We start from the raw sequence: 15,772 nt of genomic DNA, 5'->3' as shown, positions 1-15,772 counted from the left end.
ATATATTCATGGTGGTGATTTTACATGTTTTTTTTTTCTGTGTGTGTACGCATGTGTTTCACTGAATGGAGGCATCTGCTCTAATCAGAAGTCAGTTGTACTGGCTACTGCTTTCATTTTTTTCTGATTCAGTATGATATGTTGATTCGGCATACAACTTAATGATTTCTATTAAGGCCGCCGGTAAAAGCTGTCTCTGTACAGGCAAATTGGTCTTTGTTAACATTTGTTAACAAATAATATATTAAGGTATACTTTTGCATCTGCAAAAAAATCTAAGTAATGCCAGTCAGCTTCCCTTCATGGTTTACCTAAAAGCTAGCATATGAATATAAATCATAAGCCAATATGAACACTTGTACAGTCACATGGTTTCACAGCATGAAGCAAATGATTGTCAAAATCCTTGAATTCTGTGAAAGATTGTAAGAATGTCTCCTACATTGGAAAAATGCAATAAGAGCAAAACAAATTAGTTCAATATAGCATGTTACACTAAAGTCATATAGTATGGCATAGAGCATCTGTTTAATTTTCCCCTCGGTTTCCATTTTCAGTGATGACACACAGGAACAGCCTGTTTTTTTTTTCCTTTGGGCAAAATTTTAATGAAAACTTTGACATTGATAAGACTGCAAAGAAAGTCACAAGGTACCAAACCTGATGTTGGATGTAGGCATATACTCTCTCCAGCATCCCTTCACATGTGTATTCATAAGGTAAATATGGTTCAACCTGCATAAAAGGAAAACATTATACTATTACATGAGAACAGTTATAAAAATATAATATTTTTATTACACTGAAGATCTACACCAGTACAATAGTGGGACACAGTTAATGTTTCATCCTTATAAACAGCAATTTTATATCAGCAGAGTTTTTTTTTCCAGGAGGGCACTATTCGGTATTGTCGCCTGAAGAAAATGATATACTTAAACTATTTTATAAACACATTGCTCAGACTATTATTATAGTGACTGACAGTCTAAGGCATGTGTGATGCCCCTGCACTGGCCCAGTAATCAAGGAGCCTCAATCCTCACCATTAGCGTCGGTGAGGAACGTACACATTGGGAGGATGACAAGTACACACACACAGTAAAATACAATTTCCCTTAAGAGCACACAGAGATCAAAGTCAGTCTGGGGCTGGTTTCTCCCTCTTTCTGCAGATCCCCAACAAGACTCCCCAATGCACAGCTATAGGGTTAAACTCTCAGTTGAGAGGTCAAGCCAAGACCTTCAGCACCCTCTCTGTCCAGCCAGTGCTATGTGTCCCTGCCCAAGGAGCTGACACACACACACACACACACACACACACACACACACACACACACACACACACACACACACACACACATTCTGAGATTTGATTTATATAAAAACAAACACATACACACACACAAACACACACACACACACTTGGGAAAGGCTGGCACACGCTTACTAGCTATGCCCCCTTCTGCCCAGACTATAAGGTAGTTATCACTGCCACAAACCCCTACTTATCAGCTACTTAAAGGCCCTTAGAAAAGGGTGACCAATCCTACTGTGTAATGTTACTATTATTAAAATGGTAAGTATGACCAAGATTAAGGCTATTTAGGAGTTGCCTATGCAGTATCACCAAATACATATGCAAGTACTGTAAGAGCTTAAATATGTCTCTCAAATATCAACCACAAAGATTGGTTTAAATATACTTAATAAATAATAAAAGAAAATTTTAAAATTAGAAAATTTTGGAGTGAGCTGGATGAAATGGTGATGACTGTACCCAAGGGTGAGAGAGTGGTGACTGGAGCAGATTTCAATGGGCATGTTGGTGAAGGGAACAGAAGGGATGGGGAAGTGATGGATAGGTATGGTGTTGAGCAAAGTAATGCAGAAAGTCAGATGGTAGTGGATTTTGCGAAAAGGATGGACGTGGCTGTGGTGAATAACTATTTTAACAAGAGGGAGGAGCATAGGGTGACATACAAGAGTGGAGGGAGATGCACACATGTGGATTGTATTTTATGTAGAAGGGCCAGTCTGAAGGAGATTGGAGACTGTAAAGTGGTGGCAGGGGAAAGTGTAGTTAGGAAGCATAGGATGGTGGTTTGTAGGATGACACTGGTGATCAAGAAGAGAAGGATGAGTGTGAGGGCAGCACGAAGGATAAAATGGTGGAAATTGAAAAAGGGTAATTGTGAAGTGATGTTCAGGGAAGCGTTAAGACAGGCACTGGGTGGCAGTGAAGAGTTACTGAATAGCTGGGTAACTACAGCAGAGCTAGTAAGTGAGACTGCTAGAAAGGTGCTTGGTGTGACATCTGGAAAGAGGAAGGAGGACAAGGAGACCTGGTGGTGGAATGAGGAAGTACAGGAGAGTATACAGAGGAAGAGGCTGGCGAAGAAGAAGTGGGATTGTCAGAGAGATGAAGAAAGTAAACAGGAGTATAAGGAGATGAGGTGCATGGCAAAGAGAGAGGTGGCTAAGGATAAGGCGTATGAAGAGCTGTATGAAAGGTTGGACACTAAGGAGGGAGAAAAGGACCTGTACCAATTGGCTAGACAGAGGGACCGAGCTGGGAAAGATGTGTGGCAGGTAAGGGTGATAAAGGATATTGACGGAAACATACTCACAAGCGAGGAGAGTGTGTTGAGCAGATGGAAAGAGTACTTTGAGGGGCTGATGAATGAAGAGAATGAGAGGGAGGAAAGGTTGGATGATGAGCAGATAGTGAATCATGAAGTGCAGTGAATTAGTAAGGAGGAAGTAAAGATAGCTATGAAGAGAATGAAGAATGGGAAGGCTGTTGGCCCAGATAACATACCTGTGGAAACATGGAGGTGTTTAGGTGAAATGGCAGTGGAGTTTTTGACCAAATTGTTTAATGAAATCTTGGAAAGTGAGAGGATGCCTGAGGAATGGAGAAAAAGTGTGTTTGTACCGATTTTTAAGAATAAGGGTGATGTGCAGAGCTGTAGTAATTACAGAGGGATTAAATTGATCAGTCACAGCATGAAGTTATAGGAAAGAGTAGTGAAAGTTAGGTTAAGAAGGGAGGTGATGATTAGTGATCATCAGTATGGTTTCATGCCAGGAAAGAGCACTACAGATGCGATGTTTGCTCTGAGAGTGTTTATGGAGAAGGAGTTGCATTGTATCTTTGTGGACTTAGAGAAAGCATATGACAGGGTGCCTAGAGAGGAGCTGTGGTATTGTATGAGAAAGTCGGGAGTGTCAGAGAAGTATGTAAGAGTGGTACAAAATATGTACGAGGGTAGAGTGACAGTGGTGAGGTCTGCGGTGGGAGTGACAAATGCGTTTAAGGTGGAGGTGGGGATTACATCAATGATTCACTACACGCTCATCATCCTTTGATGATCACATCGCCACAGTGGTCAGTAAATCCTTCTACGTGGCTCACCTCATCAGAAAAGGTTTCTCATCCAGAAATAAAGAGGTCATTGTTCCCCTCTACTCATCATTCATTAGACCCATTATAGAGTACATGCCCCTTTTGGTATGTACCTCACAAGAGATCTGCAACAACTGGAAAGGCCACAGAAATACCTCACAAAGAGGATTACTGGCCTCAAACAGATGACCTACGCAGACCGTCTCAAAAAACTCCAGCTTTACTCCATCGCATATTGCCTACTCAGATGCGATCTCTGCCTAACATACAAAGCTATGTCAAACCCAGAGCTGTTGGACATGCTCCTCTTAAAGAAATCCCAATCCCTCCGAGCTACATGCTCTAGGGACCTAAGCCTTGTTACCAGAATAAACAGAACATGCTGGAGGGATAGATTCCTGTCCCAGAGACTTCCCATACTCTGGAACAGACTACCTATCTATGTCAAACAGAGCTCCTCATTAGCACTCTTCAAGAAAAATCTTGATGATTGGATGGGAGATAAGAAATTCACCCCGGGGATCACTTCTGTGGCTCTGCTCGACAAGGGCACATGAAAATAATTTTCTTGGGTGGCGAAAACCAGGGTAAATTTTTGGCTAGGCTTATATAGGCCCTAGGGCCAACAGCCTAGTACCTACCTATGAACCTATCAGCTCTGAGCCCTTTCTTATTTACAATGGTGATGGACAGGTTGACAGACGAGATCAGGCAGGAGTCCCCGTGGACTATGATGTTTGCAGATGACATTGTGATCTGAAGTGAGAGTAGGGAACAGGTGGAGGAGACCTTGAAGAGGGTGAAGATATGCTCTAGAGAGAAAATGAATGAAGGTCAGCAGGACTAAGACAGAATATATGTGTGTGAATGAGAGGGAGGATAGAGGAATGGTGAGGATGCAGGGAGTAGAGGTGGTGAAGGTGGAGGGTTTAAATACTTGGGATCAACAGTTCAGAGTAATGGTGAGTGTAGAAGAGAGGTGAAGAAGAGAGTACAGGCAGAATGGAGTGGGTAGAGAAGAGTGTCAGGAATGATTTGTGACAGACGAGTACCAGTAAGAGTGAAAGGGAAGGTCTACAAAAGGGTAGTGAGACCAGCTATGTTATATGGGTTGGAGACAGTGGCATTGACAAAAAGGCAGGAGTCAGAGCTGGACGTGGCAGAGTTAAAGAAGTTAAGATTTGCACTGGGTGTGACTAGGGTGGACAGGATTAGGAATAAGTATATTAGAGGGTCAGCCCAGGTTGGAAGGTTTGGAGACAAAGCCAGAGAGGCAAGATTATGTTGGTTTGGACATGTGCTAAGGAGGCACGCAGAGTATATTGGGAAAAAGATGCTAAGGATGAAGCTGCCAGGTAACAGGAAAAGAGGAAGGCCAAAGATAAGGTTTATGGATATGGTGAGAGAGGACATGTAGGTGATTGGTGTGACAGAGCAAGATGCAGAGGACAGGAAGAAATGGAAACAGATGATCTGCTGTGGGGACCCCTAACGGGAGCAGCCGAAAGAAGAAGAAGAAATAATAAAAGAACAAGACAATACTCAATCAACACAGTATCTGCAGAGTTCAGAATCACAGGAAATATTTTAAAATAACATTGCAAGACAGTTTCAAATAAACACAGAAAACATCTAAACTATATTCCTATCTATATCTAAGAGATATCACTATAACCTAGTTACTTACTATTAGCAAGACAAGTGCTGATGAGAGAATGTTTCCAGGTCCAAGACAAGATACAAAATGCACAGTCTTTCTTTGAGACAGTTCCTAAATTACTATCAAACATTACTGCTGGGTCAACTCTTTGTCACCTGCCTTCAGTTCCCATGCAAACAGATACCAACATAATTTTATCATCTCTGTGTAAGAAGAACACATCTCTCAGATTTGCAGCTGCTAGGAAGCAATAAAATGCTTTTATGTCTAGACATTGCATCTGCTTGCTGCATTGAAACTGAGACATAACACAATCATAAAACAATCTGATTCCAATCTATTTTCTTGAAGCCTTGCAAGTTAACTCTGCATGCTCCAGCTTCTACTATTAAAATATATATTTGCACAGGTATAGTTTTTATAGATTTCTGTTTTTTTCTCAGTAGGGTACACTATGGTTACAGTCTTGAAGCTCAGTACATAACATACAGTTACGTATAAATCATAGCAGTATTCACAAATGGCATAGAATTATCTACAAAATTCCAGATAGCTGGGCTGGCAACATCACAACATGACTGCAGTTTATCTATTTATTTATTTATTTTAATGGGAAAGGGAACTTGGTTATGACATTAGGGAAACTGCCCATCTTTTTCTGTTGGTGCCATGCCTTCTTTTCCTTCGGTGAAGCACTCAGCCGAACAACAATAAACTAGGACTGGCAGAAGAGACATCAGTTTAACATTTCCTCTGAAGAATGACATAACACAGCACTTTATGAGACCTTTATGCTACACTCACTACTGCTTCAGGTATGACTCTATTCCCAGCTTTGGAGTGGAACACTCGACCTTCTGATTCAGATGTTATTTCATAGCCAGCGGTGCAATGCCAAATTTCATTGTTTCAGTATCCACTAATAATTAGTCACGTATTTATAAAATGTACTTGTCATGGCAAAATTAATGCAAGGCACAAGATAATACTGAAATTCAGGGAAGAAAAAGCTGAATCAGAAAAATGTAATGTTCAATTATTGTTCAAGTTCAATAAAGTAAAATAAAAGTAAGACAAGATCTTACTCTTTTTGGGTTATGATATTTCAGTATAAAAGATTACAATCCTTCCTTTTTAGCATTTTTAAATACATCAACAATTGGTTTTGGACATATTATTTTTTCATGGAAATTATAATTTATTTATTTTGCCTTGTTAATTGGGTAGCCCCAGTAGACTACAGGTTCTTTTATACTAGCAGACTAGGTGAACAATATCACACTTAGCCAGAAATTACAGTAAAACAATTAATAAACACAAGCAGACTATACTATATCTTACATCATAGCATGAATATTGCATCTTGGTGAAGGATACAAATGCAGAGAGTTTTCCACTACAAAAAAAAGCCAGTTGAAGACTGGCTTACACCACTTTGTGAGCATTATTTAAAAATACTGCAGTGTTCTCTGCATTTTTACACACTACATCAAATGATTTCTTCATAGGCTTTCAAAATGTTGTTTTACAAACATTCCCCATTAGTACAGTACAGGGATCAACACATTGCACCAACTGCTGACCATGAGGGTCACCTCACTTTTCTCATTAGTACAGTATGACAATCACCCATCTTTACCTCCTGACGGCCATGGGATGCACACCACATTTCCTCATTAGTACAGTATGACAATCACCCGTTTTTATCTCCTGATGGCCATGGGATGCACAACACATTTACTTATTAGTACAGATTGTCAGCACACTTCATCACTTTTGCTGAAATGAGGGCACCCCATGTTTGCTTTCTAGTACAGTACAAGTATTCCTCATACTTTGCTGGCTTTAAACCAGGTAATCCATAAGCCAGTGCATGCAAATATAAGTTGTCTCACTTGGCTGAACTTAGAGCATGACTATCAAGTAAAAATGTCTTGAAAAAAGTTAAAAGGACCTCATTAGCAAGTTCATGTTTAAATTGTCCATCTTTTTATTAATTATCATAACAGTGCCTGATTGTGTTCATCTCCCTTTCAGAACCTGTGAAGATACTGCATAATCCAGTACTGATCCAGGTAATCAAGTATAGATATACTTTAAAAGTTAGAACTTTCAGAACTTCAAACTTCATGTGGTTGAGACCTTAACATTAAAATTTTGAAAGTTTGAAACTTCAATAAAAAAAAAAAAAAGAAAAACTTAACCCTCCTGCACTACCCACACCCCCTGGTAATTAAGTATACCAACTCTGAGATCACACTACAGTGAAGACAATGGTAAATTTTGTGTTCTTCGCTGCACAGTGATCCATTTAAACCGTTCAAAGTTTCATAACTTCGATCTTATGGTCTCGACCATATGAAATTTGAAGATTTGAAACTTCAAGCTTCCAAAGTAGATCCGTATCTGTGTATGTATGTATATAGGAAATTTTTTTCAATGTTTTACATTTGTTAACTGGGTAAGCCCACAGGATCAATTGTTCCTTTTAAGCAGTGACAAGGGAGCAGTCTAGTTGTGTGACCTGCTAAACTCAGTGACTGTCTTTATCTATTCTTTCCTTTGGACATCTGTTGCAGAGTAACATTGTGTAAAAGGCTATTGCAGCTGCATTTTAAGATTAACATGTATCCCTCACAAGGGTCACTACTGATAACTTAATTCCTTCAACCTGCCCACAGCTCTGTTAGAAGTATGTCCAGCGTCAGTATAAGAGATGAGTATAGCACATGATGGGAGAGGGATAACCTGTTACACAGACTGCTGGCAAAAGAAGCAAAATGCTCACTGAAGCCAACAGAGAGATTTACAGGGCTATTAGCGCTGAAGATATTAACTATACGGCATATATAAGAAATCAGCTCCCTTTTGATGATGATTTGGAATTGTGTAATGGTGCCAAATGCATCTTGTAGAATATAGGATGTTTTTATGAGCAGTATGTAAAGGGATTTGTTCCCCATCATAAAAACATAGGTTTAAGTATAAATTGTGTAAATAAACTTGCACTCCCATTTTCCGAGTAAAACTTTATTAACTGCAACACCACTCCAAAATGATGAGAAAGGAGTGTAGTAAGGGCTAGAAAAAAATGAAACAATTATTGAATATTACTTTAATTTTATTTATTTTATTTTACATTTGATAACTGGGAAAGTCTAACTGGACGCAGGTCCATTTTCAGCGGAGGCCTGGGGAGAAAAGCTCCACTTTAACATAATGAATACATAAGCGTTGAATGTGTATATAAATACATATCATCAAACACATAAGCATACCCTTAAGACATACAAATAGACATATAAGAATATATTTTATATTTGTTCATAGACATATAATTCAATTTCTGCAAGAAAATGTGTTTTTATTTTGAACTCAATAGGACAGGTTATATGTTAGGTAAGAATAAGTATTCATGAGGTTAGATAGACTAACAGGTGATCTATAGCAGAATCCTTGCAACAGTGCAATGTAGTGGATTAGCCTGGGGAGTCACATGGGCACAGCCAGTTGTTGGAATTGTGGGTTTTGAGAAGTTTTTTTAAATTTCAAAGGAAGAATAATGATAGTAAGGGAGTCGGAAATAAGACAAAAGGTTCACTTCTGACAGTCAGTCACATGCCGAGGAGATTTCTGGCAGCAGAACCCGGAAAGGTCCAAAGGAACTATGTAGGTAGGTATACAAATTTCCCTGACAGAAACCTTCAACCCATCACTAAGCAGTAAAGATATTCTGGGGGAATATACAGTGACCACAGTCGTACCACTGTACAAGGTGAAAGTTAGAAGTGTTTGGTGCAAAGAAACATTTTGTATTCCTTTCTGAACTATAACACAGACAAAGTGAAAATGTGCTTGCAGGGTAAATTTTTTCCTTATGCAAAGATGAAATGAGCTTTAAAATGCATAATGAATATGAATAGTGTATCGTGCAAATGCTGTGATTGCAGGGTGATTTATTTTTATGCAGCATACAATGAATTTATTCAAAATACATTCAGCTAGTCATGCTGGCTACATCAGGCTGGGGAAAACTTACTGCAGTTCGGTATTACTAGTGCACGGAACTTAACAGTGGAGCAGTGCTACTTGTACAATTACGGAAACTGAACAGTGCTAGGTGGGGTGAGGACGTGAGAAGAAATGATGAGTTAGAGTTAGAAATCGTACATGTATTCACATGTAAAAAGTATGATGTTGGTCAAGTTAACTCATTAATGAAAATTAAGCATCTCTTTAGTGTTTATCAAAAAAAATGCAGTACAAAAAAAAGCATTTTTTTCTTTATTTTGGGGGGGGGGGGTTGAACTGATTTTCTACTCTTTCAACATATGCTGTGTTCAGTAAACCGATCTTTTATACTGCCTAACTGAAGTTTCTCTCCATCTGGTTTATTTCTAGATGTTATACTTTAAGGAACTGACATAGAAAACTACAGACCCATAAATCATGCAGAAGGTATGGACAGAAAAGTATTTGTTTTGATAGAGAACAACAAACTGCAAGAAAAGTACCAGCATATGTTTGCAGAAAACATGTCATGCTACTCCAGCATGTTTCTGTTTTATAAGTGGGTTATGCTGGAACTTGGTAAAGATAAGGATGGCGCAGTGGTGCAGCAGTAGCGTTGTCACCTCACAGCAAGTGGTTCTCTGGTTCGATTCTCGACTGGAGTGCCTTCTGTGTGGAGTCTGCATGTCCTCTCTGCATTTGTGCGGGTTTTCTCCGGGCACTATGGTTTCCTCCCATGTTACAAAGATATGCATCTGGACTGTCTCTCTCCGGGCCTCCTCTGAAAATTGGCTTTGTTCCAAGTCAGACTTTCCCGGTAAACAAATGTTAAATAAATAAATAAAATAAAATAAAAAAATAACACCATTCAAAGCTGAATACCTTGACTTCATCAAAGTCTTGACTGTATCACAGATAAGAGGCTGACTGGTGAAACAAAGTGACCTGGAGATGGAAGTTAGCAGACTAAATGTATAAAAGGGTGGTGGTTGGGTGTAATTAATGAGTGCTTTTCAGGAGGTGCTTTCAGAAGAAAGCAGAGTGGTTAATGGGACTCCACAGGGATTGATCCTGGGACCACTGCCCATTGACATCTTTGTAGCAATCATCAAAACAGGAGATAATAATTCAATCTATTTCTGGATGATACTGAGGTAGAAGGGAAAGTGGAAGGTGTAGAAAGAAGCCTTTAATGAGCTTGGGACATGGCAGAGCAGGTTAAGAAGTGCAATTTTGTTTAGTGTACCTGTTTTCTTATAGGATATAAGACAACAGAAAAATACCTAGATGAAAGCCTGCAGGATATTAAGTACAACAAATAAATGATGAGACTGAAGAAGATGTATTCCTTAGACGCTTGGAGAATATGTGGTATCACTGAGGTGTACAAAATGCTATGAGAAACAAACATGAAAGGTAGTACTGAGTCATGGGGAAAGAGGAAGCTGTCAGATGAAATCTGAGATGCCACATGTTAACCAGCAGCTGAGAAAGGATTGTTTTCACTGAGATAATTCTGAACTGTTTTGAAACCATACGGCCTGCAAGAGGGCATAAAATAGCTGGAAGGGGCTAGGCAGTGGTAGGTGGGAGGATACAGCATCCCCACATCTGAGGCACTATAAGAAGCAGATGAGTTGGAGGTTGGCATAATGGTTAGAGTGTTTACCTTCCAGACACAAGATGCTGGGTTTGATTCTCAAATGGGATAACTGGATAAGCTTAAAAAATTGCCCAGCCTAGGACTAACCTATGAATATATTATGAAAACATAGGTAACAGACATAACTCTTTACAGAGAGTATACATAATATGTCCTATGCTGACCACCTCAAAGGCCTGCCCCTGTACTATGTCTCCTACAGACTACTGAGGGTCAGTCTATACCTAACCTACAAAGCATTCTCTGATCCAGCCCTGATGGATCTTGCTACACATTACTAAAACACACATCACTAACATTACACATCTAAGGATCTAAACCTTGTCTGTGACAAACAAAATATGTTCGAGGGACAGATATGTGTCTCGGAGATTATACCTTTTTTGGAACAGAGTCCCTATTCATGGGAAACAAAACCTATTCAAATGCAGTTTAGACAAATGGACAGTTGGCAACCCATTGTGTGATGTAGGGGGTATATACCTAGTCTAGTGAGTTTAGCTATAATTCCAGAATGAGGGATGGTGTCAAAAGCCTTGGCGAGGTCAAGATAGGCTGTGTGAACCACCTTATCCTCATTCACGGTTTTGGTGACTGCCTCAAAGTAGTCGATCAGGTTCAGGAGGCATGTTCTGCCTTTTACAAACCCGAACTGGGTGGGATCCAGAATTTGGAGGTTACCAGTGTCTTTGTTTATGAGTTCCATGATTATACGTTCCATGGCCTTGCAGACCAGGCTCGCCAGGCTAATAGGCCGATAGTTCCCGGGATCAGTGGTGGATCTCCCTTTGTGGAGTGTAATAACTGTTGCTGTGCACCATTCAGAGGGCACAAAGCCTGATGCGAGGCTATATTGAACATGGTGCTTAAGTGGGGAGCCAGTTTGTTCTGAAGTTCATGTAAAACGCAGCCAGGGTTGTTGTCCGGTCCCATGGATGCTGTGTTTTTGGCTTTAGAGAGTGCAGCTTTTACCTGCATAGTTGTGATTACAGAAACTCTGCATTCTTCCTGTATAGATATGGGCCCTTTAGGGGGTGAGAGGGGGGTACTGCACTTGGATAACCTCGGCTGCATTATGCTGAGCAACTAGGCTGGAGGTGTAGATATCCTTAATGAATATGTACACACCTCCGCCTTTGGTGTTTCAGTCCAGGTTACATGGCCGAATAGTGTGGTATGAGTTATAGCCTTAGTATTAAAATTTTTTTTTCCAAATGCACTTTAAAGTTCAAGTGAACAACAGGTACAATCCCTGAATCATCTGTCTACACCTGTTCCATCTCCAGTATGAGCCCATTTTTAAATGTCCTTTTATTTACCAATTTCCAAAATATGCAGGTGCTTATTAATGTGTCTCAGTGGTTGAACAGATTGCTAATTTACCTTATGGTGCTGGATGATCAGAAGGTTGTGAGGTTCATTTTCACCCATTTCCAATTATTGACACTGCACTGCAGCATTAAGGGGTGCTCCACTCGTTAATGTGCCATCCTTCGAATGAGATGGGAAACTAAGACCCCATCTTTCTGAGTTGGTGGATGTAAAAGATTACATAGCACTTAGCAAAAAATTAGGGGAATTTCCCCAATTTCCTGGCCAAATTTTCTCCACTGAAAATAAATATCACCTTGGGTCTCCTATGAAAAGAAACCACCAGCATAGTAGGATTATCCCGGTCAACAAAAGTATACATAAATATATAAAAGAAAAAACATCTTGTTCCTTTTCAACATTCAATGATATATGTCATGGCTTCCAAAACCTTTCTCCTTCTACATCATTGCAAAGCTCTGCTTCAAGGTTTTAACCATCTGCCCATTTACTGCACCATTCCAAACATCCTCTATTATGTCCAAATCCTGGGCACAGATGTTGGGCAAAAGATGGCATAAACAGCTTCCAGAATTTTGCACGTAGATCTAACTTTAATTCAGTTTTAATTGTCTTGCTATTAACTAAACCATGCTATGTTTATTCCATAAGATTGTCATTCATTCTGTCAAATTATCTTGACCTACAATGTCATGAGCTTTTCCAAAATTTAAGAATGCTATTACAAATTCTCAGCCTACCACTGAATGCCTGGTAAGCAAGATGAAAAAAAAAAAAAAAAAAAAAAAGCAACTAGAAATGTACGTTTAACAATGCCAGTTGTTGTTTAGGGCTAATCTCTTGGTATTCAAGGGAAGCAACTATGGTACCACTTTCTCTGTTGCCTTTGAAACACCACTGAAAAGGCTCCATTGGTCTGTTACTGGCTCATATATTTTTTCCTCATTCCCTAAAATAAAGGAGTTATAATTCTTTCTATCCAACCTTACAAAATGTGATCTAATTCAAAAAAATACAGGGGAATACAATAGTTCCGAACTTTTAACTGAATACACATTGGCTAACTGACATGGAATCATTACAAATGAACATTTGCCTTCAAAGGTGTGCATATGTTAGCAAAATGTAATACAAAAAGGTAAGTGATAGCAATGGGCATTTTGTCAAAATCCACTCTAATTAAATGAACCTGAAGACGTCAGGGACTTGCTTTTTTCTGCTGAAGTGCAGCAATTTCAAAATGATTATGTAAGTTTACGAATGAAGGAGAAAAGCCCCCAGTAGGGGCTGCATGCAGCTTTCACACTAACATATGCTTTTAAAAAATGTGTTGCTATTGAGGAGTTTATATTGTGTTTTACTGCCATATAACCAAGACATTGCGTTTATTATAAACACTTACTTTTTCATCATGCAATTTTACTGGGGAACACAACAAAGTTTTTTTTTTTTTTAAATTATAATAGTATAAACATAATAACTAATAACACTAGTAAACCCAGAGGAAGAAATGCCAAGATTAAATGCAAGATTGCAATGACAGAAACGCGTTCATTTCCAGCAGGTGCAGTTCATATGAAAAGTCATATAACATTCATATCATTGTATCCAAGAAACATAGTCAACAGGGCATGTCATATTTCAAATATGGTTCGAATGAAATGTCACTGTTCCTGATGCTGTTTATGACCTTCCCAGAGCTGATAACTGTAAATAACATATCTTGTTTGGTTCATGACACCTATAAAAAACATATCCTGCTCAGTTCATGGCACCTGTAAAGGGCATACCATGACTGGTTCATTACACCTGGAAAGAGCATATCCTGCTTGGTTCATGATACCTGGAAAGAACATACCCTGCTTGGCTCATGACACCTGGAATGAGCATATCCTTCTTGTTTCATGATACCTGTAAACGGCATATCCTGCTTGGTTCATGACACCTGTAAATGCCATATCCTGCTTGGTTCATAACACCTGTAAATGGCATATCCTGCTTGGTTCATGACACCTATAAAGGGCATATCATGCATTGTTCATTCATATATTCACCTTTAGGCACTAGTGACACTAAGCATTTCTGCTGAATACAACAATGTAGAGACAAGTGCTGCTATCATCAGGTGAAATACCTAATTCCAGGGGTCTTCCAATAGGAGGCATAATCAACATTAATAAAACGCATAGTCACCTCCACAACCTGAATATCTAACTGCATTGGCAGACCCCTCTGGGATACTGTATATAGACACTCAATAACTCCTATATTCAGCAAAATGGTGTTTTCACATACTGCCTATGTCTAAAATCTCCAAATCTTTTGGGTTTCTAATACCATGATGAGAATGGACCCCATTCCTAAGTCAAATTATGATTAAAGTTCATGAAATTAGTATTGCTTCAATCTTTGATGTCAGCCAAAAGTGCTCTTCGCAGCACCCCACAATGTGCCCAATAATGACTCCTCCTGCAATTCGTACAGGGTTACATGGATTGGTAATGTATCTAAATATGATTGTAAATTATTTTTTATAAGACCCGTTTCTCCTACTACTACTGGAACTGTCTGCGTATCCTTCTTCCACATTGCTCTCGTTTCTGCCTGCAGATCCTGGTATTTTATGACTTTGTGTCTCTCTGTACGCAAGACACTATAGTCACTGGGTGTGGTGATTTTAATGATCAATGCTACTTTTGTCTTCTTTTCTTGGACCAATACATCCAGTTTTTTTAGCATCTATCTTTTGAACTGTTGGTATTGGGTGATCCCATGTGATATAAACATCATCATTTTCTATGACGCTTTGTGGCTCATGTTTCCAGTGTTTGTTAGCCACTCTGATACTATAATGTTTGCACAATCTTCAGTGCAACAGTCTCACCACATTATTATGCCTTTCAGTATACAGTCCTTCTGCCATTAGTCTGTCGCAACCAGCAACAAGGTGTGTGACTGCATCCAATTCAGTTTTACAAAACTTACATTTGTCTGTTTCTCCCACATGTTCAATGGACTTTGTAAACCAGCATGTATAACGCCCACTATCTTGGGCTGCCAATATTAACCTTTCATTTCTTGGTTTGAATTTGCCTCTCCTTAACCATTCCTGAATTCGTTCTTGATCAACATGAGGCTCTTCCAGAAGTTTTCTATACTTGCAACTATATTTATGTTTTTTTCCACATTTCTTGCCTTCTCATCTGGTCCTTCACCTTATAGTCTTTCTTTTGTTTTTTTGGCACATTCAGTTGCTGCCTGTTTTTTATCTTCTGGTTTGATTTCCATTCCTGCTTGAAGTCGATATGCTTTTGCTAAATTAAGCAGCAAAGTCATGTTAGATTTATTCTCCTCATGTTTCAAAACTTTCACTACATTTGGATCTTGTGAGGTTAGTAGATATGTGTGGGGTCCCACAATTGCAGATCTATGCATGTAATCAATTTCAAGGAGGTCCATCCCTCCTTTGGAACGGAGAATATATAATCTTGGTATACACTGATTTTTATAAATCATTTGGTGAGCATGAAGCACCTTCTTGTTTTAATATCTAATCTATCCAACACTTTTTGGGGCCAATCAGTCACTCCAAAACTGTACGTTAGGACAGGAAGAGCAACTTGGTTTATAGATTGGATCTTGTTCCTAGATGTCAATGCTGTTCTCAGGATTAATTTAAGTCTTCTAAAGTATTCCA

General features: G+C 39.2%; 1 protein-coding gene across 1 annotated transcript in view; it reads right to left on the bottom strand.

The window, feature by feature from the left end:
• Positions 1 to 336: 336 nt before the first annotated feature.
• The window catches only part of MGAT5B (alpha-1,6-mannosylglycoprotein 6-beta-N-acetylglucosaminyltransferase B), a 3,749,208-nt gene continuing 3,733,772 nt past the window's right edge, over positions 337 to 15,772 (bottom strand). Inside the window, exons 15-16 of the mRNA XM_044089029.1 lie at positions 661 to 735; positions 337 to 438 (exon numbers count right to left, since the gene is read on the bottom strand). Coding sequence (XP_043944964.1) covers positions 337 to 438; positions 661 to 735 — 177 coding nt within the window. The remainder of the gene's footprint in view (positions 439 to 660; positions 736 to 15,772) is intronic.

Source organism: Protopterus annectens, chromosome 12.part0, assembly GCF_019279795.1.
Source record: "Protopterus annectens isolate FY-2018-M chromosome 12.part0, PAN1.0, whole genome shotgun sequence".
Lineage (NCBI taxonomy): Eukaryota > Metazoa > Chordata > Ceratodontiformes > Protopteridae > Protopterus > Protopterus annectens.
Note: the sequence above shows the minus strand (reverse complement) of the source record. Positions and strands in the feature narration are given on the sequence as shown.